At 38.3% G+C, this 26975-nt stretch overlaps 1 protein-coding gene across 2 annotated transcripts in view; it reads left to right on the top strand.

The window, feature by feature from the left end:
* Positions 1 to 26975, top strand: part of DACH2 (dachshund family transcription factor 2) — a 273962-nt gene that overhangs the window by 184713 nt on the left and 62274 nt on the right. For both annotated transcript variants that reach the window (XM_054388431.1, XM_054388430.1), the window contains one exon: positions 24879 to 25034. In XM_054388431.1, the coding sequence (XP_054244406.1) occupies positions 24879 to 25034 (156 nt within the window). The remainder of the gene's footprint in view (positions 1 to 24878; positions 25035 to 26975) is intronic.

Genomic DNA, 26975 nt, shown 5'->3' with positions numbered 1-26975 from the left:
TTAAAAAGGGGCTTGTAGAGAACAGCTTGAAGAGATTGTTGGGTTTTTACCTCTTTTACCTCAGTGTTACACACTGACTTCCTTTGCCAAGGTTTAAGATACATCACCACTAAATATTTCACATTAGGATGTGTTCCTTCCTCCTTATTCCAATCTGAAAGATGAGTGGAGTAGCCTCTTTTGCTGTCACTTGTTTGGAATTAAAAATATAATTGATCAGTATTAAGTCCTGAAACTTTATTTTGGAAATGTGTCATTCTGCAGGCCATTTAGCAAAGAAGTGGTGAGAATGTCTTGTCGTAGTCGTGTCAATCCCTGTCTATATCTGTCAAAGTCAGTATGAAATGATTTTGTGTTTACTTTATTCCCCAGTGTCTTTGTCTCTGTGAGTGCACCTATGATGGTGGAAGCTTTCTAAGAATCTCTGTATTTGAAGCCAGAATGCATGCTGTCAGTTTATAATCTGAAAACTGTAACTCCCAGAATTACTGCCTGTAACTCCTCAGATATTATATTGCCTTCTAGGAAATTGCAGATGTATAACTGAATCTTACAAATGTGTCTAAGGAAATGCCACTCACTTTCCTGCTTCTAATCCAGCTGCTATGTTTTTGCCATTACATCCTGCCTACTTCCTTCTTGTGATACTACAATAATCTAGGTGATGGTGGAGTTTAGCACTGGTATAGTCTAAATAACTTCTTAAAAAAAGAATACTGCAAGAGACAATATTGAAACCCTGAAAAAAAGGTACCAAGAAAAAACCCTGCACATATTTTTTTAACTGAAGTACTGCATTAGTGCACAGTGTTGTGAAGAATGTTGTTATACATTTGAACATTAATGTCCTCTTTCCAATCTCTTTTCAGAAAAGAGATTCTTTTTGCACCTTCCTACTCATCATATGAAGTGTTGAAGCAAACTTCTCAGGCAGTTGAAAATTTCATATTTAATCTGGAACTATAGGTTCTCTGGCCCCACCATCCAGCCAATCTGTGCTAACTGTTCCTTGCAACTTAGTGTCTGTCCCCATCTTCTTGTAGGACCTGGGAAAGATGGTTGAATTTAGAGATCCGTGTTGCTGGGGACTTGGGTGTCTGGAAGTGGGAGAAATTAATTCCTCTGAAATCTCTTAAGTCTTTTTTTAAACTTGTTCCTTCTTTTTGGCTATTCCATGTGAGTCCTTGGAAATGAGGGGGTTTGATAGCAATGAGTGCACACATCTGAGGATTGTCTTGATTCTGGAGGGTTGCCGTAGTTAAGGCAAGTCATGCTGTAATAATATGTGCCAGGAGTGATGTGGCCTTTCATATTCCACTTTGGAACATGATTAAGATCAGGACTTTGAAGCTGGCAGCTGGAGCCAGATATCCTCTGTGTGTGTGTAGATCTCTCAAAGCCCAGCCATGTAATCAGCTTTGTCATTCTATAGAAATAAGATAAACAAAACAAAGCCTCTCTGGTTGCACAAAGTGTTTATAAAGATCATCTGTTTCATCATCATGCAATGCTAAAATTAGATGAAAATTCTGGAAATTAGCATGTAATTGCCTAGAGAAATTTGAAACTTACTTGAAATCAGAGCTTTTTCTTTTTTAGTTGCATGGTAATTTGTACAAGTGTGTGATACAACTGGAACATGAAGGATAAATTGTAAAATATGGTATTGATGATACTGCCTGAACATCCTGTAAGCTACATGAGTGTAGAAGGATCAATGCATAGCAGTCCAGGAGAGTACCTGTTTGTAGAGAGCCTCAATGCAAAGATAAAGCAGTTACTTCCTTCTGTTGGCTTTTGGAGTTAGCATGCATGATTTAATAAGTGCGTTTTGCTTTCCCAGGAGAGATATCAAACCGTACTAAGTGTTTCAGTGGTATTTCCTTAGGAAGTCAAAATGTTATTCTGTATGTAGAGTCTTGTTGCTTAATTTCCAGACAAGGAGCTAAGTTAGGCAGAAAAGAAAGGAAAAGCACCCTAACTTTTGGCGTATGAGGATCAGAGAAAAAGCTCTTAAAAGGAAAAGAAAAAAGTGTTATCTTTTTATCCTATTTCCCTTCAGTACCTGCCATGCAGCCTTCTCATAAATGCAAACATCCTTCACAATCTGTTTAAAAAACCACAAATACATCACTCAGAGGAATATTTAAGGAACCATCAGGAGGGAAAAAACTTATTGGTTTAATGGAATGCTGTCAAGGAAAATCAGCATCACAAACGACACAGGGGCAGAATTGATACTTTTGCACTGACATGTTAAAAGAAAATCCCATGCATTATTTAGAAAACCCAGAAATCTGTCAGCTGTATGATTGCCGAGTTAGCAGAAGCAGAAGGATGCTGCTGAAGTTGAAAAGAAACGCGTAGGCACAGATCCATATTGTAACCTTTCATGTTCTCCACCCACCGTGAATACCCAGCTATTACACGGTCAGCATTTTTCAGATTTTTCTCTTTTAAAATTTTTAAGTGCTTGAAAAGTCAAAAGAGGTGGGTCTCTTCTTCTAACAAGCAGGATGCCGAGGCTGTTATTTTATTGTAAGAGTAAAAATGACAAGACCAGAGAAGAGATTTTTTTTTTCAATCCTTGAGTGCCATGCAGACTTTATGAAGTCATTTTTCCTGTTGTTAGAGCAAGTATTTTTGCGTTACATGTGCAGAGAGTTGTTGTTTCAAAGATGATAATTTGATTCAAAGAGCACAAAACATTTGTGCCATTTAAAAAATATAACCAGTCAAAACTACAGTTAATATTTTTGCCCTTAACTGAAAAGGCTTCGATTTGCCTTTATTGTCCTTGTGCCAGGAGGAATGTCTTGAAGCAGGAATTTAATATGTCCACCTGAAAATTAGGCTTGACTGCAGCCCTAGCAGATACATTAAAAGATGCCATAATAAATAAATTTGAGACATCTGTGCTCTTTCTTTAGACACATACCTGTGCTGGCCGTGGTGACTGAAGATAGTTGCTTTTCAGGCTGGAAGTGGAAAGTGGCACATAGAGGCCCACTGGACCTCCTGGTTCATTGGGCAGTGCAGTGAAGGGAGCTGCTACTCCACTGCCATTGAACGCAGATGAACTGAGCACTGGGATAGGCAGGATAGATAGGAAAGAGGATAAGATTCTTGATGTGCCTTCTTCCTCTGGCATGCAGACGATGCTGTGCTGTGATTAAGAGATCGCCTGGAGGTCAGAAAATATCTCAGAGCACTTCATGGCTCCTGGTTAGCCGATTGGTCTGGGATGTGTTTCTCTGGGAGAGACTGGACACTGCAGTGGGACTGGGCCATGTTACAGTGTGCATCTTGAAAAAAACCCAAGCACTTGTGAAGCCCCTGGATGAGACATTGGTTCTTCAGGGCTAACTCAGCACAAAGGAAAGAGAGTAGCACGCTGAAGTCTCAAGTATTGGTAAGGAAGGCATGCGTGGCCCTGTAGGAGACTGGCTGTGAGGACAAGCCTGCATGAGAGTCCTTGTCCCAAGGCCATAAGACTTGAAGAAAATTAGTATAGTAATGAAAAACAGTGGCTTCTAGGATCTGTTGCCATACATAGGTTTGGAGGTGTGGTTTCTTGGAAATTTCTTGAACTCACTTCCAAGTGATACTTAAGAAATTGTAAGCTTTTTTCTTCAGTGAAAATGGAGTGAAGGAACAAAGCCATTCATGTAACACCGAGGCTTTAAAAAGCTTTACCCATTGTGCTCTTCAGAAAATGTCTGTGGTTGCTGAATGACACAGAGCAATGAATTCCCTGCAGATACTGTAAGGGAGGCCTTCCTGGAGCCAGCAGGAGAAGGTTGAGTGCTGTTTCCCTTTTTAAAACACAGCTCCTCCAACATTAGCCAGGAAGTGAGGAGCTGTTTGTTTGCTTTGATTGTACCTTCTTTGTATTCTGCTACATTCTCTTCTTTTCTTTGCTAATGGTGATAGTTTTCATGGGCCCTCTCAATTACCCAGAGAACCCAGTCTCTGTGTGTCAAGCTTGAAAACAAGATGCACATACATCAGGGGTTTTGGGAGAGTGAATATCAGTGTGATAGTTTCAGCAGTGTTACCTCACCACTGGGCAGAATTAAAATACCAAGAACTTTAGGGTGCTTGGATACCCACAATTTCAGTGGAAGGTTTTCTTTTTTTCTTATCTGAAAACTGTTTTAAGGTACCATTTTAGACAGATTCTACCTGTTGAATGCATGGGAGTTCTTTAACGATCTTCTGTTCATTTAAATATAGTAAATGTGTATGATTCATACATAAATGTTGATCCATCAGCTAATGTTTACATATTTGGATTGACTGACCCCCAGCTCTGAGAAACTTGAAGTAGCTCTGGCTGTAGTTTTAAAATTAATAAAGGACATAGAAGTTGGAGTCTCCCTCTGTGGAGATATTCAAAACCTGCCTGGATGTGTTCCAGTGTGATATGGCATACGTGATCCTGGGCTGGCAGAGGGGTTGGACTGGATGATCTTTCGAGGTCCCTTCCAACACCTAACATTCTGTGGTTCTGTGAACTTCAGAGAACTTCTGAAATTGAAATGCTCTGTGCTTTTCTCTCTAACTCTGTGGCATCTTTTTCTTTGAGAGGAATTCCTGTTCCAGATTATTGATGCTTATCTAATTCATGATGAAATTATCAGATGTTTATATAATATAGGTTGTTGTCAAGTGAATTTAGGTATTATCTTGTATAGACACAGAAAACTTCTTATGAAATGTCTAATCTGTAGTTTATGCAGATGCTTTTTGAGTGGATGAGTCTCAGTTGTGTATTTTAAATGGGTTCATGACAATTGGATGCTGCTAAATGTTCATGACTGGAGAATATATATACTTGTAAGTTTATATTTCAACGGTTCAACATATCACACAATCTGCTTCCTCAGTATATTTTGGCTGTTATCTTATTGGAAGTCAAAGAACTGCTGCTCCTTTTTACCAGATCATAAAGAACATTTTTTTTCATAGAGACAGAATTTCTCACAATGATTTCTTAACTTTTATTGGAACAAATTTAATATAGAAAATGAAGATTCATATCTATCAAAAAACCTCCCTTTCTAATGCCAAATAAAATACCTCTGGGTGCACACAGCATAGTCATAAACAACCTCTCTAGATTCTTGCCATATCTGCTATCAGAACTAAGTGCAACAAAAGATAAACTAACGACAAAATGCAAATGGTGTGGCTAAACCACATAGAATTGGGAGCTTTCACATGTCTGTCACCTTTCAGATCCTTTACAAATTTATAGTCTCAGAGTGCAGAGGTCTAAATCTTCAAAGCTTGGAAAACAGAGGTGCAGCATGAACTAATCTTCATTTTTCCCCCTATCTTCTTACAGCAGCACTAATGGAAATGTATTTTGTTTAATGACTCTGAAATCCTGTTTGTAATTAGATGTGGGAATTGGTCTTACTTTGTAACAGATGATACTGGAATAATAATATGAGAGATGCTACGCTGAGACCACTATCCTCCTAAATCTATATCATTTTTCATTTTATTGACAGGAAATGTGTTCCTGGAACAAAGAGATTGATTTTAAAGAGCAGAAAAATAATGTCTAGTGAAAACTCAAATGAAAACATTTTAGCATTACTTTAAGAGCATCACAAGAGTACATTAACCTTTTAACTTTATTTTTAATTTTAGTAAACAGTCTTTTATAGTTGTTACTTTGTCACTGATAGGATCTTTGAATTAATGCACCAAAATGTAGGAACTTTAATTAATGGCAGGGTGCATACAATTAGAATGCATATCATATTTCAGAAGGATTATTCAAAATAATTAATTTTGTCTGTTAAAACACTTTTACAGTCGTAAATGAAGTAATTAGGAGTGGGCACAGAAGATGTGAGTGCAGGGTGAGCTCACACAGTCCCTTTGGAGTATTAGTTGTCTTCACCAGGTCTTGGTGTCATAAATCATTTTGGCCACTGTAGAGCCAAGGCTACCTTTTTTCCTTAGTTACAGTGTTCACATTTGTTAGTCGTAGCAGGTAGTCATGGTCAATATCAACCTGCCAAAGGAAAGAAGCTTGCTCAGAAGTGTCCCTCAGTGAGACAAGGTCTCTTGTGTCTCTGCAAGGCACAGGAGCTGTGATAGCACTTTAGAGAGTGGTATTTATCAGAAATGCACCGTATGTGGGACTTTCAGTGTAAGGTTTTATTCAGATCAGTACAGGTTAGATGCACCGCACTTCTAAAAGGAAGAATCATTCCAGTTTAGACATTTTAGTAGGCTTCTGCTTCTGCTGGAGGCCATGGTGTCAAGAGCACTTTCTGTCCTTTAGGAAGCTGCTCTCTCTGCAGACTGGTGTAAGGTGAAGATGTCTGCAAACATCTCTACCTTTCCAGTCTGGATGCTTAGTGGGAAAGGGAGGGAATGAAAGGAAGAACAGGAAGAACAGGAAGAAAAGGAAGAAAAGGGAGGAAGGGAAGAAGGAAGGAAGGAAGGAAATAAAAGAATGTGATTGAGATCCACTTATCTGAAATGTATTTTGTATTTTCTCTTAAAACATTGCTGGAAAAAAGCAAAAGCAGTGCTACGACCAGAAACCATCAACTGATGATCAGATGGTCTCTGGCAATTAGAGATGCCAAAAACACTAAGAAGTAGGCTTAGTGATCTGCAGATTTTCCACAGCGCTACCAAAGAACAAGGAAAGTGAAGTACCATATGTCCAATACATCTTTTATTTTTTGTGGTTCTTGTATGTGCTCTGTTTCCACAGCATCTTGTCTGCCTATCATGCACAAAAGTAACTTATTTGTCTAGACACCATGGTGCATTAGCATGATTACCAGTGTGTTCAGATTTCCTGTTTGAGTGGGTAAGGATGTACAGGATCCAGCACAGAAAGAGTTCCACTATGCTAGGAAAAGCAAGCACTAGTGATGGTTTTAGTGATGGTTGCCTTTCTTAATGCTAGTGAGTCAACTTCAGTCTCTCCTTAATGATATTTCAACAATGAAAAGTACTTAAACACTTTAATTACATTATGTAGTCTGGAACATTCTTGTTCTTGTTAAGGCATATATAAGTTAGGATGAAAACTGGCTTATTACCTTTGATGTGAGCCACATACTGAGAGTCCCCCAAAGGATGTCATTGATAGTGATACAGCTGCCAACAGCAGGAGTCTCCTGAATTACAATTGTAATCAGATTTTTTTTTAAAAGTCCCCTGATGGACAGTTTATGTTTGAGGAAAGAATGTTTGTGGTGTGATCATTTGAAATATCTTCTTGCTCAGAAAAGTAACATTAACTCCCAAAAAAACATTTTAATAATGTGGGGGTTTAGTTAAGGATTCAGTACTAGATTTTTGCAGGGTGCCCTGAACTGACATTTCTGCTGCTGAGATTCAGTAGCAGTTTTGCTTGCAACAGTTGGCGCAGTTTAAATGTCTAGCTGATTTGTGAATTTGATGAGACACAAGTCACAGCAGTCTCCAGTCATTCTGCCTTTACTTCACCCACAAAGTAAGAGGCAGCACTTAGTTCTGGAGCAGGGACTCTAGGGGTAAACAGGACATGCACCGATCAGAGCCTCGTTACTTTTTATAGAGCACCTTGCCTATCCTGAATAGTCACATTCAAGTTCTGTTTTCCTTTCTAAAGTTTAGGACCATAAGGAAATGAGGATTATGCATTAATTTCTGTGATTTTAAAAGTAAGCATCAGACAGTTTTGCATAATAGGTTATGCTTTCTGCTCCATATTCTGTTTAAAAAAAGCTGGAATCCAAAGTTGTGAGTGACATTTTGGTAGAATTTTAGCAAGTACAGTCATTACCAAATTAAAAATAGATACAGGTGGGTAGTCTGTGTTTTTAGCTCCCTTTAAAAAACCCTAACCCTGAACTGTACACAGAAGCATCAATTTATCAGATCATTCTTGTCACAATGATGAAAAACCAACAATGTTGTCTCAGACCGAGGGTAAATGTTCCATTATCACCAGAGCCTGCTAGAAATCTTTAATTTCCATTGCTATGGCATGTTTTTCTCAAATGAACTTACTATTCTTAATTTCAATTAATAGGATTACTGAAGAATATTAAAACCTGGTCCATTTAGTCACAGAGAAGAAAATCTTGTTGGCAACATATATTTGAAGCTACTAATTTGTCCATGATCTAAAGGGAAAATGCATGGATTTTTTTAGTACTTGTTTCAGATGGCATCTTAATGTGGAAATGAAACCAATAGTGTGCTAGCTGGGAAGTAATTAAGACGTGTTTTAGAGTGGCCACTTTGTGTATTAGCTTTTGCAAGTATGTGTTTCATCATGGGAGAAACACAAATCCTGCACCTCATGGGTTTAGATTAGCAGCATCTTCTCAAATTGTGATGTTTTCTTGAAGAGAAAGCTTTTTCTGAACAATTCTTGTAGATCAAGGAGAGACCCTAATGTAGAGTAATGATCTTTCGTTGTGGGTAAACACCCCAGGCCATACCCTGCAGTGTGCTGTGTTATGTTGCAATGTACAGACCTAGAGCAGGATCAGATGGAGTTTAGCAGTGGCAGAAGAGTTCAGCATAGGCTGTGTCACCTGCAGATTGGCACTGCCTCTGGTTCTGGGCTCTGTGCTGCAGTTTGCAGCATTCAGGATCACAGGAAAACAGCACTTTCAGACTTGTTTTCTTGTCCATGCTGTCAGGGAAGCAAGAGCTTCCAGTGAGTGTCCTGTCTGGCTGATAGTTGTACAATTTTATAGGCTTACTAATCATGCCCATTTTCCTAATCTTTAACCTAAGTTTTCCTTGATGGTTCTTCCTTGCTGCTTCTTGCTCTTGTGCACTGTGGGTACAGGGTATCCTTTATTCCCTTTTATTACTGAACATGTCTTTTACCAAGAGAAGACTGTTAGTGAGTCTTCTGTCTTCCTTCCCCTACATTAAACAAGCCTGCTCTTTTGAATGTGCTTCATACTGATGATTTTCTCAGTCCCTGTCAGTTCTCACTGCACTTCTCTGGCCTCTCTCCAGGTGATTCATATCCTGCTGGTTCCCAACCCAACACAGTGCTTGGGTCAAGGCTGTTCCGGTGCCCAGTGTAACAGAGAACAGGGGAGGGAGAAAGCATTTCTTCTGGTTATACACTTAGCTAAATGTATACATGTGTGAAACTCATACTCTCCTAACATTTCCTGGAAGAAGGATACTCTTGGCCTGAGCTCATCTGCAGTCTAACTGCTAGATCTTCTCTTTCGCTTTTTTTTTTTTTAATACTTAGTTTGCAGAAGAGCTACACAGGCAGTCAAGCCCCATTCTCAATTTGTGGGGGGTGGCTATTCCAGCCTTTCATCTGTCCTGACCAGATTTTCACTTTCTATCTTTTCTACGTATTCCCAAAGGTTTAGATAACTTCTAACAAAGATCCGGAGTTTGGGATAGGTTGGTTACTTCTGCCCTCTATACTTATTGTATAGACTCTTAACATGTTAACATCTGCCCTGGAATGGGAAGCATTTCAGTCACCTGAGTTTGGCCATTTTCTAGTTCATTCTATCTTTACAGCTTGGCTGGGGGTACATCCTGAAGGTAAATTAAAACTGATAGTTGAAACTGAAAATCAACATTTCCTGTTTAGATTATGTGCATTTTTTAAACTGTATAGAGCCATCTGCAATTAATGCTCTTTGTTGTATATCTTCTGTATTTACAGGATATTTGACAATAAAACCCTTTTTGACATTTAATCAGTAGCAGAGTTGTTCCACCCTCATCATATATTCATGAACTTTATCACCAAGACAAGGCATAAATGTTGAGCTTGCCTTTAAGATCAGACATGCATTGATATTTAAAACCTAGAAAATTGGGAGGGGATTGTATCTGTTCTAGATTTGTACAATATAAAAATGAGAATAGATTCTTCTTTTTAAGAAGATCTTCAGACTACTGTAAGGATGGAGACAAGCGAAACTTGGTGACTAGTGAAACTTCAGCATACCTGTATGGGAGCTGTATCTTCAATTACTAATGTCATGGGACAAGTATTTAAAATGAGAGGCTGCGTTTCTCACTTTTACTCTAAGGCTTATAATAATAGTTAAGTTGTGGTTTACTTTCTCATTTCAGATGGAAATTTGAAAGGCACTGGGAAGAAAAGTGTCTTGCAGGTTGCAGTGGGTCTGTTTTCTGATTCACTGTCTCTAAGTACTTGATGTAAGGAGGATTTTGGCATTTCATCCTTGAGAAATATCTTCCCTCCTTTGCAGCACCTCCTGTATTTTTCTGCATTTTGACAAAGCAGGTACTTTATTCCTCTTTGTACACAGCTGAATTCAACTTTATTCCTCTTTGTAAAATCTTAGATCCAGGGAGAAAAGTCCTTTAGAAAAGACTAGGAACAGCTGGGCATGAGTAAATTTTCAATTTACTTTTTTATAAATACCAAATGTATCTAGGTATGTTGTGTATGTTAAATAATATTTCTGTGTTAGTGAGAGATTGAACTACAATAGAAAAATCCTATCTGAACTGAAGGGCATGTGTCCTACATTTAAGAGGATAATCTCTAATGAGCCTCTCAGAATTTAAACTCTGTGATACTGTCTGTAGAAGAAATGTTTGCATTTCCTGTTGCTAGAAAATTGTTATCAGTTGCTGTGGAATTGACTAACAACTCTTCTTTCTTCGAAACTGCCTTGAATAATTACAGCCCAAACCCTGCCCCTGTACTATGTAAATGAAAAACCCAAGTCATAGGATAGCAGTGAATCTTCACTTTGGATTAAAAAAAAAAGTGTTTTATTTATTAGATGCAGTTAAGTCACTGAAATAAATGGTTGGTGCAGTTATACAACATCTCACCTTCAAAATTTAATCATCTACAAATGCTAGTTATTTTTCATAAGCTCCTTCCCTTTTAATATGATTCATTAAATACCCTTTTTTTTTTCTCCCCCTGCTGTTTATTCATCTATTTTGGCTGTAGACTCCAGGCATTTATGTCCCTTCTGTCTTAATGTGTGAATTGTAGACTCACAGAATCACTTAGGTAGGAAAAGACCTATAAGGTTCTTGAGTCCAACCATTAACCCTGCAGGGACCAATGCAATGGTCTGGTTGATGGAAAAATATTTTTTGAAGGAGTTCATATTATTTTTTAAATTCCAAATGCAACAGTTTGAAATTGCACATCTGTTCAGGTGGAACCCACTTATTCTGTTCCAAATTTGTCCTGGAATTTTCATTTTCAAGAAACTGTACTTTCAGTACTGGTGTGTCCAGATAGCCAACTTCCTCAAAGCTCCTCCACTTGTAGTCATCTTAATTGTATACATGCAATAACTCTGAATCAATTAAGACTAGCAGTGTTCCACATTAGCCAGTCTGCTAAAATCCATGCAGTATGCTATAAAAAAGTCGTTAGTTTGGTAATATCAATTTAACAAGTTTTAGCTCATTAACCTTGACATCAGCGGTGCTGGAGAGAGGAACCTTTTGATGCTGTTGTTCTCAGCATACACCAGGGAGCTCTGATAAGCTGTTGAAATCCATGCCTATTGTCCTCAATCATCAGCTAGAGCTATGTGCTAGCTTCCTTTATGCAAATACCTCATAATAAGCCACAACTTACACCTTTTTGAGTCAACTTCATAGATTTGGGGTAGTGTTTGTTGAGAAAAACTTGTTTTCCATTAGGAACTCTGTATGTTTTTCAGATGGCACTTTAGCAGCATTGCCAGCTATTTCCTACATTTCATTTTTCAGTTATGTATTATTCCAACACCACTTCTAAAAAGTTACCTGAAATGTGGCAGATAAATATTTGTGTGAACATTTTCGTGGTTTATTGTATTGCAGAAATACTTCTTCAGTTACTTCTTCTTGCTTTCCATGTTCACTTTCGAGAAATCACAGTAACATTTATAATAATGTTGCTGTTCTGTCTTTAGAAATCTTACATTATACTGCTGTAGGCACCATTATAAAATGGGAAAATGAGCAGTTATTTAAAAGTAGGGTACAAATAAAAAAATAGCAGTCAAAGAGCTGCTGTTTATTGTATCCTTCTGTACTCAAATTGGATGTGTCTCAAGTTTCAGAATCGAGAAGAGGTAGGGCAGAACTTGTGTTTAGCCTCCTAATAGAGCTGTAAGCACAGAGGCTTTGAAAAACAGTGAGAAGGGTTCTATAAAAACTCTGTATTTTCTTAGCTTCACTTAATCCCTTGCAGTCATCGTGAGTCTGCCACATTGCGTGATTTGGGGATTGGATTTTGGTGTGAAGAGAATTAGCACTTATTTCTGAGGAAGGGCTGTTTGAAATGGAGGAAAAAGAAGAGGAACTTAAGAGAAATATTTTAATGTGGAAGTGGGAAATCAGAGCAAGACGAACATGGAAAACAAAATATTTCATTTGCAGCTCTGCCTTGGTCCTATTTATGTGAGAGAAGAATTGTTCATGTGTTTGCTTCTATCACTTCTCTTTGTTTTCTAACCTGCATGACCATTTTAGGTCATGGAAGTGTTCTTGAAATTGCCATCCTTTCTGTGTCCAGCAACCTACTGAGTTAGGGAACAGTTTTGATCCTTCTTCCTGTGCTCAAGCAGGTCATTGTCCAGAATGGACCCAGAATGGGTCTCACCAATGTGTTGTGGTTTCTGCCTCAGCCTATTCCCTCCCGCCCGGCTGCAGCGTGTGGCCCTCAGCCAGCAGTTGTTCTCCAAAGGGCAGCCAGTCCTGCTGCTGGCAGTGAGGGATAAGGGCCACGCGTCTCTCAAATGTAAAATAAAAGGCAAGTGCTGGACTGGGCATTGTTGACTGCAGCAATGCTGACACGCTTCAGGAGCACCCACAGAGACGTGTATTTTGGCTTTGTTTGAGAGCACTCAACCCTGTGTGATCCCAGGAGATGGAGGCTGCCAACATGAGTGTTGGTAAGTGTGTACAGCTGTAGTGCATGTGTGAGAAAGCAGGGCAGAGCTGGAGGGAGCCGTGGCTCTCTCTCCAGCCAGGACATGGGTGTTTGTTCCCAGTGGAAAGCCAAAGCCTTGCTCAATGTGACTCAGTTAACGTGTGCACTGTACACAGTCACAAGAGTAAAGATTAACTTGGAATACTTTGATAAAGTGTCAAGCCAGGAAATGGGCAGCAAAGAATTTTTACTAATTTACAATGTTAATGAGAAAAGGGTTTCAGTAAAAGACCAGAGGTGTAATATGTGCCATTTGAATACTGCAGACTAATAAAAAATGCCTTGTTCTGGGCTATGTGTTAAAAACTTTTGTTGTATAAAGCTTTATCTCAGCTGAATTTTCAGCTTCAGTAAGAGGAAACAAGGTAAATTTAAATGTAAGTGTAAACTATATTTTTTTTTTCCTTTTGGTAAGTTTGCCTCATAAAAGGTGAATTATTTTTTGTCTTTTGTACATATCTAATCCAAAATGAGAAAGTACATTAGACAAAGCTAATCTGAAATTTTGGTTGATCTCTCAGGAGGGGGGCAAGAGTGCAGTGTTAAGACTGAGAAAAGTTTTGCATATGCAAAAAGATGAGGAGGAGAGGTTGTACTTTGCCAAAGTCCCCTGAGTCTGGACAGGGATCGTTTCGAGTGCTTTCAGCTTTGAGAACACACTGAAGAACTACACTGCAAAACGACTATTGTGAAAATCCACTTTACAAAATATATCTCTTAAATTTTTGTCCTTTAAACAGTTTTCTTCCAAAATTTACCAAAATCCTTTCTATGCATTGTCTTTATTTAAGGAGCATTTTTAAAGTAAGCCAAAAAATGTCTTTTTAATACCTGGAGACAATGTGGATGCAGGAAAAAGTGCAATTTTATGGAAGACTTATAATCTAAGACCTCCTTCAGAGAGAATCACATATATATGAAAGCAGAAACTACATATGGTCGATAGTTAGGGGAATGTGTCTGTAAATCAAAGCTGCCTCTGTAAATATTGGTTTGCTTTCTGAAAAGGATCTTACATTTTTTGACTTCTATGACATTATGTTAGAATCTCATCTGATACAAACAGTGGAGTTTCTTCTGGCAAATGTGGGGTTTGTATGTTCACATTAAACTGTGCATATTTTAATGTGTATATCCATGAATGTATCCTAGTGTATGCAAAAGAAGAGCTGCAAATCAGACAGCAGATTTGTGCCTTCTAATTGGGAGCTTTGTAGTCTGACCATGTTCACTTTGGATTTAAATACTTTTGAAGGTGTTCAGACTTGATTACTTGGCCTTACCTGAATAGTGCAGCCTAGAAATAAGGCTCATATCTGGGTAACTGCTTTTGTATTAAATTTATGACTAAAAATCCATCACTCCTAAGGTCTTTCATAAAGTGAAATGTTTATTTTAGATAGTTCACTCGAGATTTTTTGACTAATATTTTTAAATGCTTGTTTAATTTGACAAATGAAGGCCCATCTGCAAAACATGGGGCTAGATTTCAAAGAACCATATTGTAGGGGAATCATACTCTGGGGTTGTTGTTTGATCAGTTACATGGATATGACATATTTATAGACTGAGACCCAGCTATGGGTACCAAGGACACCCAGAGCTGTGGAACAATCAAGCTTCTCTGCGGCACTGAGGGAGGCGGAAGCCTTTATCCTTTTGGTCAAAACCACAAACCCAGCCCCTCTGCTGTTTACCACTGCCATACAAGAGCTTTTGATGTAAGATACTGTACCACAGGTGTGCTCTTGCAGAGTGCAGTGCTCTTTAAAAAAAATCTCTTTCTTTTTTTTTTTTAAACACTGAATACTGCCTAGAAGCTCAGATGTGAAAATCATATCTAAAAGCTTCCAAAACTAAAGAGCTTTGGGAAGACTGTATTTGTCATTATGTTTAATTTGCACATACCTCACCAAAGAAAAGGCCAGGGGACCTAGGCCGAGAACACAGCTGTACAGGCAGCTCAACTAATTGCCTCTCCATCCTCAACCTCATTTATCTTCATTTCTTCCCAATTATACCAAATTATCAATAGTCTCTGTTGCATCAGAGTCTTAATCCCCTTTATTCAGGCAGCATTAGATAGTGGCAGATGAATTCTTGGAGGGAGTCAGGGTAAACAGCCATGAAATGCCACCTCTGGCAGATGGCATTGCTCACAAGAAATGTGACAAAACATTTGGAATTTGTTACTAGGCATTGGTATGAGAAGGCAAGCTGTCAATATTTTTTTAAATGATAATCAAGGTGGTGCATACTTTTGCCACAAGCAGAAATGAATCCTGTCCAACACCTCAAGCTTAATTAAGTTCAGCTTGGCACTGCACTGTTGTATGTTGTTGCCGAAGCCTCTCACTTTTTTCTTCCTAAGAAATATTTTCACTTTATCTGGTACTGATACCAACATTTTAATAATGTTAGTTCTGGTGATAGTTATTGTCAATGGTTTCATACACCTCAGAAAGAAATATTAATTTGAAGATGTAGACTATCCTTTACACAATAACAAATTCAGGATGTATTTTCTTGAGTAGTTTCTTTGACACTGTTGGTCTTATCTAGGTGTTTGATCCTGCTCCTTAGAGAAGCTAATGCAAAGCTCCCGCTAATACCCATTGAGGAAAATGGTACTGGAGATTAGATAAGAGCACCTAATGGCTAGGTTTGCTGAGTTAGAAAAATAATCTGAAAATCAAAGATTGAATGAATGTACAAGATGTCCAAGTGCTGTGGTAGGTATATATTCAGCTATGAGCAAAAAGGAAAGTAATTTTTAAGCAAGTATAAAATTGGCTGCTAATATAGTTCCAGAAAATTTTTGCCTGTTATTTTTAGACTGCCATTAAATGGAGCACAGAAGATTTCACTGCAGGCCTTTTATGTGCATTAGGTTTACTCACAGGCTCTCCTGGTTTTGGCAGTGTCCTAAATTTTTTGAAATTCAGTAATAACTTGGTGCAAGGAACCAAATGGCAGGCATGAAAAATGGTGCATCTTCAAAGTTAGTTTATACCTTGCTAGTGTTCCCCATACTGACATAGCTTGTTGGCACTGTGCAAGTGTCTGCACTTACTGATCCTTCATGGAAATGAGGGCTTTGAACAGTAACTCCCCTGAGAGAACTTCTGCAGTCATTCAGCTTCAGTTTCAAAGGATATTAGGCATCCTTTTGCAACCTGTCATTTGCTAGTAAAATCTCCAGCATCATTTAGTTCTGTGTAGATGCTTCAGGTTGTCAACGGTTTGGAAGATTGTCCGAATGTGTGTGTATGAAGTGCCACAGGCTATATTTAATCCTTTCAAACCATACTTTGTATTACACAGAGTTCTTTCAACATTAGGAGGGTTTGAAATTGCTGTAAATACAGAATTCATTTATTTCACTACAAATTAACTCAGAAGATTACAAGCTGTAATTTGAACTGTTCATAATAACTATTTCAAAGAAATAGTAAATGAAAAGTTGCTGAAACTTAAATGATCTGATTTTGTACCGTAGCATTACCTGTGGGTGTCAAGATGTTCTTAAAGCCTCTTAAAATCAAACTAAGCTGTCTGGCTAGGTATAGTCACAGTAAAAATATACAGTGCATCTATTTCAGGGGTTGTTTCACTGCATTGTTAAATATTGGAGAATATTAAGTAATTTAAAAACCAACCGAACAAAACCCCCGTAACAACAATAAAACCAAACAAAAAAAACCACTTGGTTTGTGGTGAGGGAAGGTGTCAGTGAGTATCATCACTGGAATATGAATCCTAGTTGCTTGGTTCTGGCTGCAGTTGTTAAGAAGGATGTATCTTTTATCCTTTCTGGCAGACAGCCCTGCAAACTCTATTCAAGATATGAAAGTTAAGCTGTTTTTATTTCTGTCTTGTGCATCATCAACAGTAATAAAAACACGATAGACCAAAATGTTGACCTTATTTCTCTCTCTGAAATGCACATTCTCCTGAAGACAGACTTTGGTCCTACAGTAGAAAATGATACCATGTTTTAGTGCAGTGTTCTTATCTTTATATAGAAAAATAAATAGCAATAAAGTCATACATTTATTACTGAAAATGTTAGCAATAACAATTTAGAGTGGAGAAGGGAGCAGACTGGGTTTGCAAGGATGAACCAGAATCCTGTGGTTACATTTCACAACAGTATTGAACATTTACAGGCTGTCCTCTCTCTTAAGTTCGCCAACATCATGTCTATTGAAAAAATGATCTCTACAGATATTTGTAAGCCTTCTCTTGTCAAAAGCACATTCTGTAAGCTGTCAGGAGTAGGGCTGTCCCTGACCCAGCCTTCCAACAGGAAAGCAAAGGTACATTGTCTGCTCACTAGCTCGAACTTGCTGAGGTTCCTACAACAGTGGAGGTCATTTATTATCTCTGAGGAAAGGGATTGCTTAGGCTCTTGACACTGATAGAGATCCAAAAGGAAGTTCAGACTTTAAGTCCCCCTAATTCTAAGAATGATAGCACACATTGTATAGAATGCACTGAATAATACTTAGTAAATCTGCTACAGGAACCAGAATATGTCAGAGGAAGGCAGCAAATGCCAAGTTAAGCCTCCAAAACACACCTGCAAATAAAAAGAAGTAGCTGTTCATAGAGTGCATAGCCCAGCTGTGGAACACCCTCCTTGCTGCAGGATATTGTAGATGCAAAAAATTGACATCCATTTAATTTAACAGAAGAAAAATCTATTAAAGGTTATAAACTTGAAAGAGAAGATCTCTGTTTTGGGAAGTTCCTAATGCATAAGTTGTTGGAGAGCATTCTGGGAAGCTGTCGCTCTAGGTTTCCTCTGTATTTAAAATCTCTGGTACCTGTTGCTTTTGGCCCTTCCTGGAGACAAGGTATTAGGCTGGCTGGGCTGTAGCTGTCTGTGTGCAGTCATACTGGGAGACATTACTCCTTTAGTTACCTTGCCCCTCCTTTCTGTAATAGCATGACTAATTTCCAGTTAGGAGGCCATAAATACCTAACTACTGATATGAAGATTACAGGCTTTTCCCAGACACCCCCTTTTCATTGTTACATGGTTAACTATCAGGTAACAAAGAAGCAAAGGATTCCTTTATTAATTATCAGAGCTTTTCTTCAGCATGTCACCTTCCTAGCCAAGAAGCTACTTGTTTTGATTAATATTTATGCATGACTACATCAGCAAAAGAAAAGGGAGTGGTACAGATAGCTAGCTTTGAGAAGTGCTTTCAAATATTGGGGCTTTTTAATGAATATTATTATATTTATCTAGCTTTCTGTAAACATAATGCTTCGTCTTGCTAAATCAAGCTTTTATGGTGGGCTTTGGTGGTACAAGTTGAGTCAGCCAACCCACTGAGGTATGTTTGGCATTTAGAGTATCAACGAAGATACTGCCTCTTGGAGCAGTTTCTGTTTTTATCAAACTAGACCCTTGCATCAGATTGTGTTTTCTTTATTTTTCCCTGCATCTTTTTATTTGCTTTGCAACATTTTCCACATTTTCCAATATTAGTTTCTTGAGGAGAAGGCCATCCATATTTCAGCAGTTATCCACAGAAGACTGTTTTGCTGAAATGGTTTTGTTTCTGCAGCCAGTACTTCCTCTACACTGGTCTTAGAAAGTGGGAGAAAACACCCTGTCACGTTTTAGTAACCAGCAGTATTTCTGTGCATGGCGTTTGAAGGGATGAATGACCCCGGGGCTGTTGTGAGAGAAGAGGTTTCACACTGTTAATGAGTGTTTGACACAGAGTACCTGATTGTAGCTGTGAGATTTCCTTTTGACTGGAAAGGCCCATTGTAGGACAGTCTGACATTCCAAGGTAGCTGGCAATAAGGAGAATTCCCTGGACTCTCAGCACTATAATCGTCATTCTTTGTTTGTGAACTTCAGAACACATTGGATTTACCACCTTATTTCTTTTTCTTTGTTCATTTTAAAGGAAGCAATTGAGAGTTAGGGAGGGATGATTAGAGTCCTAAATAAATAGCATGTCACTGCTTTTATCTTCTGAAAAAGGACCACGGGATCACAGGATGTTAGGGGTTGGGAGGGACCTCAGGAGATCCTTGAGTCCAACCCCCACCCTGGAATTAATTGTTCTCAATTAAATCAGCGTCAAATATTCTGACATATTCCCAGTTATCTTCAGTATCCTGTTTGCTGTGAAATAAACTTTGATTTTGCTGTCATTAAGACTTTTCAAAAAGTTTAGAAATTATATTCAGATTTCAGATGCCTTCTTATTGTACAATTATCAACAGATTACTTCACCTAAGTTGTGACAGACATATTTCATAAGTATGACTGACTGATGGACAGATTGGGAATTGCTGAATTAATGGGCACATTTCAAAGCTTTGGCAGGGCTAGGCAGTAATTACATCTGCTGAACCACTTGATAAGTTTTTGGAAGTAGCCCAGTAAAACCATCACTGGTTTTCTTGAGTTTTAATATCTTACCCTACACACTTTCATGGCTTTCTTGTAGGACACAGTCCAGGAGTTGATCTAGATGAATACACACAGCTAAGCAAATCAGAGCGCTAAAGCTTTAAGTGCATTGCAAACCTTCCAGTTAGATTTTTCAAGTGGGTGTCATGCTTTTGGGGGCTGATTAAAAATCTCATTCCCATTTTAAAGTAAGTAAGTTTATTTAGGATTAATAAAAGACTGCAGAAAGTGTCACAGTCATGTGGTCTCCATAAGCAACATCATCTACTGCCAAAACAAAGCACAGAATTTGAGGTAAAATGGGTCATAATCCTGACTTGGGCATTCAAATGCTGATACCATGAAAAGGGTGACAAAAGATTGTAGGCTGAAGTGTTTTCAGCAGAGAATGTTCTATGTAGGCCAAAGAAGTGACCATTTCCCACAGTATCGAGGTGAAATTGGGATATTGGTAAAAGCAGATAGTCTGGGATGCTTGAAATTTCACACTGAGGCTCAGAGTGCTGGCACATAGGCTCCTGTTGGTTTAGGGGTACTGGGCTTCTAGATGGACCAAAACCTTTCAAAGGCCACTTGTAAGTTAGGGGTGATATATAATTTGAATTTGGATTGTTAAGGTCAAAAGAAGGTATCAGTAATTAAATTTTTGATCACTGGTTGATTTTGTCCCTGCTGACTACACAGGGGTTAGACTAGATGATCTTTAAAGTTCCTTTCTAAAGACCAAACCATTCTGACTCTACAAAACTATCAGTGCTGAAATAGCTGTGGATCCTTTTTTCTTTGCAGCTGATGTTATGCTTAATATGCCCAACAGCGTGAAAAATGTGTTTAAAAACAATTCTGAAATAAAACTGGACATTGAAGATGGTATTGCTTTTAACAATTTGAGTTCCATTTTTCAGAACTGTATCACAACAAAAAATAAGATGACAGACATAGATTGAAACGGTGTGCTTGTTCAATTCAAAGGTACCTCTGACAAGAGTGAATTTCATTTAGCTAGACCAGACAGTCATAGGGCTGATAAAATGAATTTGAAACCAAATGAAAAGAAACTATCACCAAATTGAACTTTGATTACTTTCTGGAGATCTTTCAGTACCTCAAAACAAGACACTAATTTAATCATCACAAATACATGTTCATCAAAGAAAGTTTTGGGGCTTTCTTTTTGAAAACCACAAATGTACAGTAATTACTAAATTACTAAACTCAGACAGGTGAGCAGCAGCATTTTCAGAGAAATTAAGCTGATCTTATCACTTATATTTCCTTCAGCTAAACCAAATGAAACTTAAACAAAAGCACTTTGCTTACAGACATGTACATGATTGTAAATCACCTTGCAGTGGCTTTGTGATTACAGTGTGCAACAGCAGCAGCGGCAACATGGGTATGTATTGCCTAGCCTGATTTTCCCTGTTTGTCCATGTTACCTGTGATTTAACTCCATGTGCATCTGGATGCACTGTTCATAGGGATTTGGGAACAGATACATGCAGAATTTGGCCACTGGGCTATAAATGGCTGTAAGGCAAAGCTCACCTCTGCCCACATTTTCATTTTGAGGTGAATAGACTGGGGTTTGTTAGATTAGCTTTGCTTAGTGAACATAAGTGTAATTCATACACAGACAAAGAACTTCTCTTAAATAACCTGGTAAGACTGGTAAATACCAGACTTCAATAATTAAGCACCTTTCTCTTAGCAGACCCATATAGTGTCCTGTCTGTCTTGATCTATGCCCTTTGAAACCCACATTGCATTTCTGCATAGGAATCTGAAGAGTGCAGTTGTGCCTCCAGCTGCAGACCTGAAAGTAGACCTCTACACCACACATTTGCCTGAGCTGGATGATTGAAATATCTGCTTTTGAGCAGTCAGTACATTCTGCAGTCTCTTGTGGCCAGCTAATATCTCTGCCTTTTTCTTTCCACTTTGGTGTGGCTGTGTGAAGGAAACTTCAGGCTCTGTGCTTGCTGCTGACAGGCATCAGGAGCTTTGGAAAATGGAGGTTCTTGTCTCTCTTGCCGTTATTTAATGCTGAGTACAATCTGTTCTGGGACAAGATGGACTAGAATGCAAACAAGATAAGGAAAAATTACCTTTCTGTCCTTTAGTTTTATCTGTTGGAGAGAAGGTCATATGGGTAGTGGGTAATAGTGTTAAACGCAAAGCTTTTTGTAAAGCCTATAAATGATGTATTGGAATTCTGACAAATCAACAGATTCCTGAGTGCTCTAATAATATTTCTATGACACTTAGGAATCAAGGTGCTAATATTTTAAGAGGAAATAGTCTTTCCCATTTAAAATAATGAAAAAGCTCTATTTCCCTCCATAATCTAGACATAAAGTGAGTCGTGTTGCTGTTTTCTGTTGTGTCATTTTCCATAGTGATGTATGTTTGCTTTTTTCACGTTTTTGCTTTTTTGCTTCTTCATACATACCTAAAAGAAATTACTTGAAGCCCATCTCACTCTCATATACAGCAGGCACAGATCATTGTTTAATTTTAGGCTCCTTATGTTCTGTATTGAAAAAAAGAGAAAACCTTCACTAGCTTACTGTGGATGAAGAATTTTTTTTTTCTAAGAGAAATTATTTTCTTCAACAGTTAAACATTTTTTTCAATATAACAAGAGAAAAATCTTCCATAAATTAATTTATTTGTGGTATATTGTGTGATTCGTATCATAAAGTTTCATTTTTAGTTTCACCTGGAAGCTCTTCATACTGCAGATTTAGAATCAAAGCATGACATCTTTGCCTTCCTGATGCACCAATTTGGACAAAAAATGGCAGTGTACACAGATCTGAAAAATTTTGTGGCTAAACCTAAACTTAAAGTATTAAGGAGGATTTACTTTTTATAGATGTATTCACTTCTAATTGTTATGGTAACAAAGAACATGAAGATATGCATTGACATATATATTTGTCCCAAGTATGTACTTGCTGATATAAGGTGTTGACAACAGTATTACTAAATAAGAAAATGGGTATGGTCATAAAATAAACATTAAAATAAAATGTCATGATAGTGGAAGGACTGAGTGTATCACCACAGGTTTGCATTTTACAGAGTGGGTTCAGAATGTAAATCTAGTTCTGGTTACTAGTGGCACAAACTTTTCTTACTGTATGGGAGTTGATACTGCAGGGAAGGATGCAAGTTTTCTTCTAAAACTGTTGGTTTTAGCTATGCAAAGGGACTAAGGTGGGTAGGATGAATTGTAATGTCTGTGATATAGAGCACAGGAGTAGGACACATGAGACCTGACTTCTCTTCTACTTCCATCATTGCTCTATCTGGGAACATGAAGGAAGTAGCTTCATAGTTCTGCACCTCAACTTTCCCACTTGTAGGTTGGAGATAATCATAGAGCCCTTATAAAACATGTCACAATTGGACAGTTCTAGGTAAGAAGAAGTTCTCATTGTATTCTTTTTTAAGAGACTTGCTACTACATGGTATGTGGAGTCCAGATGAAGTGGTGAAGCTGTTATCTCTGTGGTCAGGGTACATTTCATTTGTCATGCACTTTCATTGTACATCACACACACAGCAGTAATTTTTCCTTCCCTTAAGGAGAAGTGATAGAGAACATAAGAATACAGGAATGGTCTGTGGAGATAAGTATATTGCAATTTATTCTTGTGTTGCTGGCACTGAATACTGGAGCAGATTTACAAGTGGAATTTGCAGGGAAAGAAGTTATTATTGTCCCCATATGTAAGGAAAACTGGTTCAGTGATTTGGACTGTACAACATAATTTAAATAGTTTCCTGTTCCACATAGGTTTCCTTAAACAAGTCACTTTTCTTTGCAGTGCAGTTCTCCACCTGTGAAAAAGGAATAATTGTACTTCCCTCTGGAATGTGCAATCTTGTAAAGCTGGGCAGAGAAAGCTGGTAGGGATGCAGAAGTATGGTGGGTAGATGCATGAGGCTTTGAAAAGACAAGAGAAACTTCCAGAAATAAGTAGATGAACTAAGACTTTAGACCATCTGTACCTAGGGTTGGAGATATTGGAGACAAGCACATGGGATGAGACAGTTGGATGAAGAGTGCAGCTTTTTGTTTTCATTCAAAAGATCTCCCAACAACCTGTCTTATGCACAAGTGTCTTTTGTGGCCACTGCCCTGATACATGAATTACCTGTGCAAAATCTCTTTCTAAGCAAAAAATTCATGCTGAAGTAAATGTTATGTGTGTATCTAGAGGAAGAATGAAGTATAATTGTTAAACTTAAATGTACTGAAAAAGCATACAGAGAGAAATAAAACTCAGTAAAATCAAAGCTAAACATTTCCTTTTTTTTTTTTCTATGACACATTTAACTTGAGAAATACTTCAGTGAATAAAAGCACCTCTATTTCACAGGAGTCAGAACCAACAACTTCTCTGCTAAGTATCAGTCAAATGTTGTTTGAAGAAGTTGCTATACCCTGTACTAAGTAACACAGATGCTGGCACAGCCTTCACTCTAGTAGTTCTTCTAATTACTGCAATGTGCCATGCTATATTCTATCACATGGTGTCCTTTAGTGCATCTTTCCTTGTCAGTGTATTACTCATCATTTTACAAATTACAAATCTTTCATATGAAGGTAATTCAGACTTGGACATAATGCTAAAATGATAGTGATTTCCTTTTTCCTCAATCATTGATCTTTCAAACTTTCATTTAGCCAAATTAATCATGTTTGTTAGCTAAGCAGTGTCATAAAGAATGGAATTTTTCCGTTACTTTCATATTCAATTAATTTTTTTTTATTTGCCACCTCTGTCTCCTGTCATTATAGATTGGTATAAACATATGTAATCTGAGTGGAAATGTGGAGTGTGCCTGAGAAGGGACCGTACTTAAAATGCCTCTTTACACTAAAAATGCTCACTCCTTTTTAAGATGGTTTGCTTTGTGGACCAGATGTATTTCAGCGTTCACTACCATGGTCTACTTTACTGCTGTTTAAAAGGATCATGTTATTATTCAAGTGTGTAAGTGAAATCCTGCCATCTGTAAAACTGCTGCAGAGCACCCTCTCTTCAGGAAACCAAACAGGTATCTAGACATGAGCGCTTAGTTTGCTGTGCTGTGGTTTCCTCTGGACAGTAATTACTACACATAATCCATATCTGGACTCTATAGAATTAAACTCCTGAACACTGATGATTTCCAAACCTGACCTAATTGTGACTGATGTTTACTTGGATGATTTTATCCTTCAACAAACACCTTTCCTGTTTCTAGAAACAGGCATTATGAAGGTAGGTGATGCTGAAAGTTTCTGATCATGTTTTTTGCCTGATAGATATTTTATTAATGTATGTTTTTAAACTTCAGGTGTAGGTTTCAGGTGCTGTGTTTGTGCTGAGTGCTTAGCTATGGTAAAAAGGATTAGCTCATTGCTAGCCAAATACAATGTCTTTTAAAGAAAAGTATGTGTCATTTATGGTTTGTTTGTACCCTCTTTTGCAGGTGGGAGTGAATCCTCCTGGGATAAAGACAAGCTTCAGTCTCCCATTACAACAGGATCACAGCACAGCATTGGTCATGCCACCCTGTCAGGACAGTCGAGCCTTGGAAGCGCGCACCCACTCAGTCCTCTCCAGCAGAATCACCTGCTCACCAACAGTATGTACGGTGCTCTAACAGAGGAGAGGAGTGCATGGAGCCCTGCTTGGAGGCTGGGCTGGGGCTCCTTCTCAGCCTCCTGGAGGTGGGGAAATGAACAGGAGACATGTGAGTGAGGAGAGGGTCAGGCCTCTTCACTGCGGTGCTGGTGCGTCCTCTCCAGGCCACCCACTGGGATAGAGCCATCCTCTTTGAATAGTCGCCCACACCTAGGTTAGGGACTGTCAGTCCCTGAGTGACGTTTCCATGGCTTGGCCAAAGGGAAAAATAACCACAAAGTTAAAATTTTAGCTATGTGAGAAAATTCCCTTCCAGTGGAAAATGCTGACTACTAACCAAAAATATGAGTCAGGAATAAATACAAAATGTCTAGTTAAAAGTGAGCAGAAGCCTCTGCCTTGTTTTGCCTTGTCCCTGCCAAATGTGGGCAAGGTCATCCACTGAACCCAGCTATTCAAAGCAACTGGATTAAAATAACACAGATGAAGTCTGGATTTGGAACTTAAAGCTTCCTTCAAACCAATCTCTTTTCCTTTTCTTAGAAAGGGAGCAGATGTGAAGCCAGCAGTTTCCCTTCTCCTTTGCACCCAAAGAGGGGAGGAAGGGAAGGGAAAGTTATTCCGAAAAAAGATTTTTAGGATTGATATTTTACGAACTAGTGAGGAGTAAAGTTAGTTCTAACAGATGATGGTGGATGAAGAATTAAAATCTCACTATTTCTGAATTGTTGTTATTTGTTGAAGTTCTTCATCCTCCAAGTTTGGAAAGCTGATTTTTGGTGTTAGTTTTAGTGTATGAATGACATTTCTGGCTCCATATACAGTTTTATGAACAGATAATTCCTCGCTGCCTATGTAGGGGCCCAGACTTAACCAAATCAAAGCCATGATTCCTACAACATGGGTCTGCTTTGTGCATTGAAAGGTCTGGATGTGAGCACTTTGGGTTCAGTGTTGGTAGTAAAGAACCACCAGATCCTAGGATTCAAATTCACTGCCACTTATCCTTTCATTTTTTTTATTCTTGCATAATTCATCAATTTTTTATATTTTCCCTACAGGGGATATTGTGTTCTTTCCTGTTAAAGAAAATTTTAAAGGTGTTTTCCAATAGATTCTGTAGTAGGCAAATGTCTATAGGCTGTGAAAGGGTTTATTGAATGTCAGACATTATGTCCAATGATTTGCAAGTGTAGGCTATATTTTCTTCATAGTCCTCTGAAATGTTTGATGGATTGTGTCTTAAAACTGGTGATGTGCTGTTAAATGTGCTGTTTGTAGTTTGCATTTAGTTTGCATGTCAATTGGACTTTAAGTAGACACACAACTCAATGTGGCCAGATGGTGTCTGGGAGTTTTGGAACTCTATATAGAGTATGAGGAAAGATTATTGGGCTGTTAAGGGAGATATGCAGGGGAACAAAGGCTTGTGGATATAAGCACTGAAGGGGATTGTCAGTATGGTTTAAAGTCACAGGAGATGTATGTGGGCTTTGCCTGTTACCTATAATAATTAATACTGATGTGGATCATCATATAAAATTAACCATAAGGTAGCATAGTTGTTGAGCATGGCATACTCAAGCAAAACGGAAACAGTGTGGGAGCTCCGGATGTACATAATTCTGCCTTTGGTGGCGGGTGCAGTGGTATTTCTTTGTCACTGCAGGGAAGTCGTAGGGGAACAACATAAGCTGTATCAGTGATATTTTTTATTGTAAGTTCTTCATACATGAGAATGGGGATTGGCCTTCTCAGTTAAAAGAGTTCAAATAGAGCCAAAATTGAAAAAAAGAAACTTTTCTAAGTAATGACTGTGAACAGCATATGGTTATCACTAGCTATGTGATTATGTTATTTACTGCTTGTAGCTGAGTATTTTATCATCTGCATTCCATTTAGAAAAATGCTAAGGCATTTTGTCTGGCAGAATGACAAAATA

The sequence above is a fragment of the Indicator indicator genome, chromosome 17, assembly GCF_027791375.1.
Source record: "Indicator indicator isolate 239-I01 chromosome 17, UM_Iind_1.1, whole genome shotgun sequence".
NCBI lineage: Eukaryota > Metazoa > Chordata > Aves > Piciformes > Indicatoridae > Indicator > Indicator indicator.
Note: the sequence above shows the minus strand (reverse complement) of the source record. Positions and strands in the feature narration are given on the sequence as shown.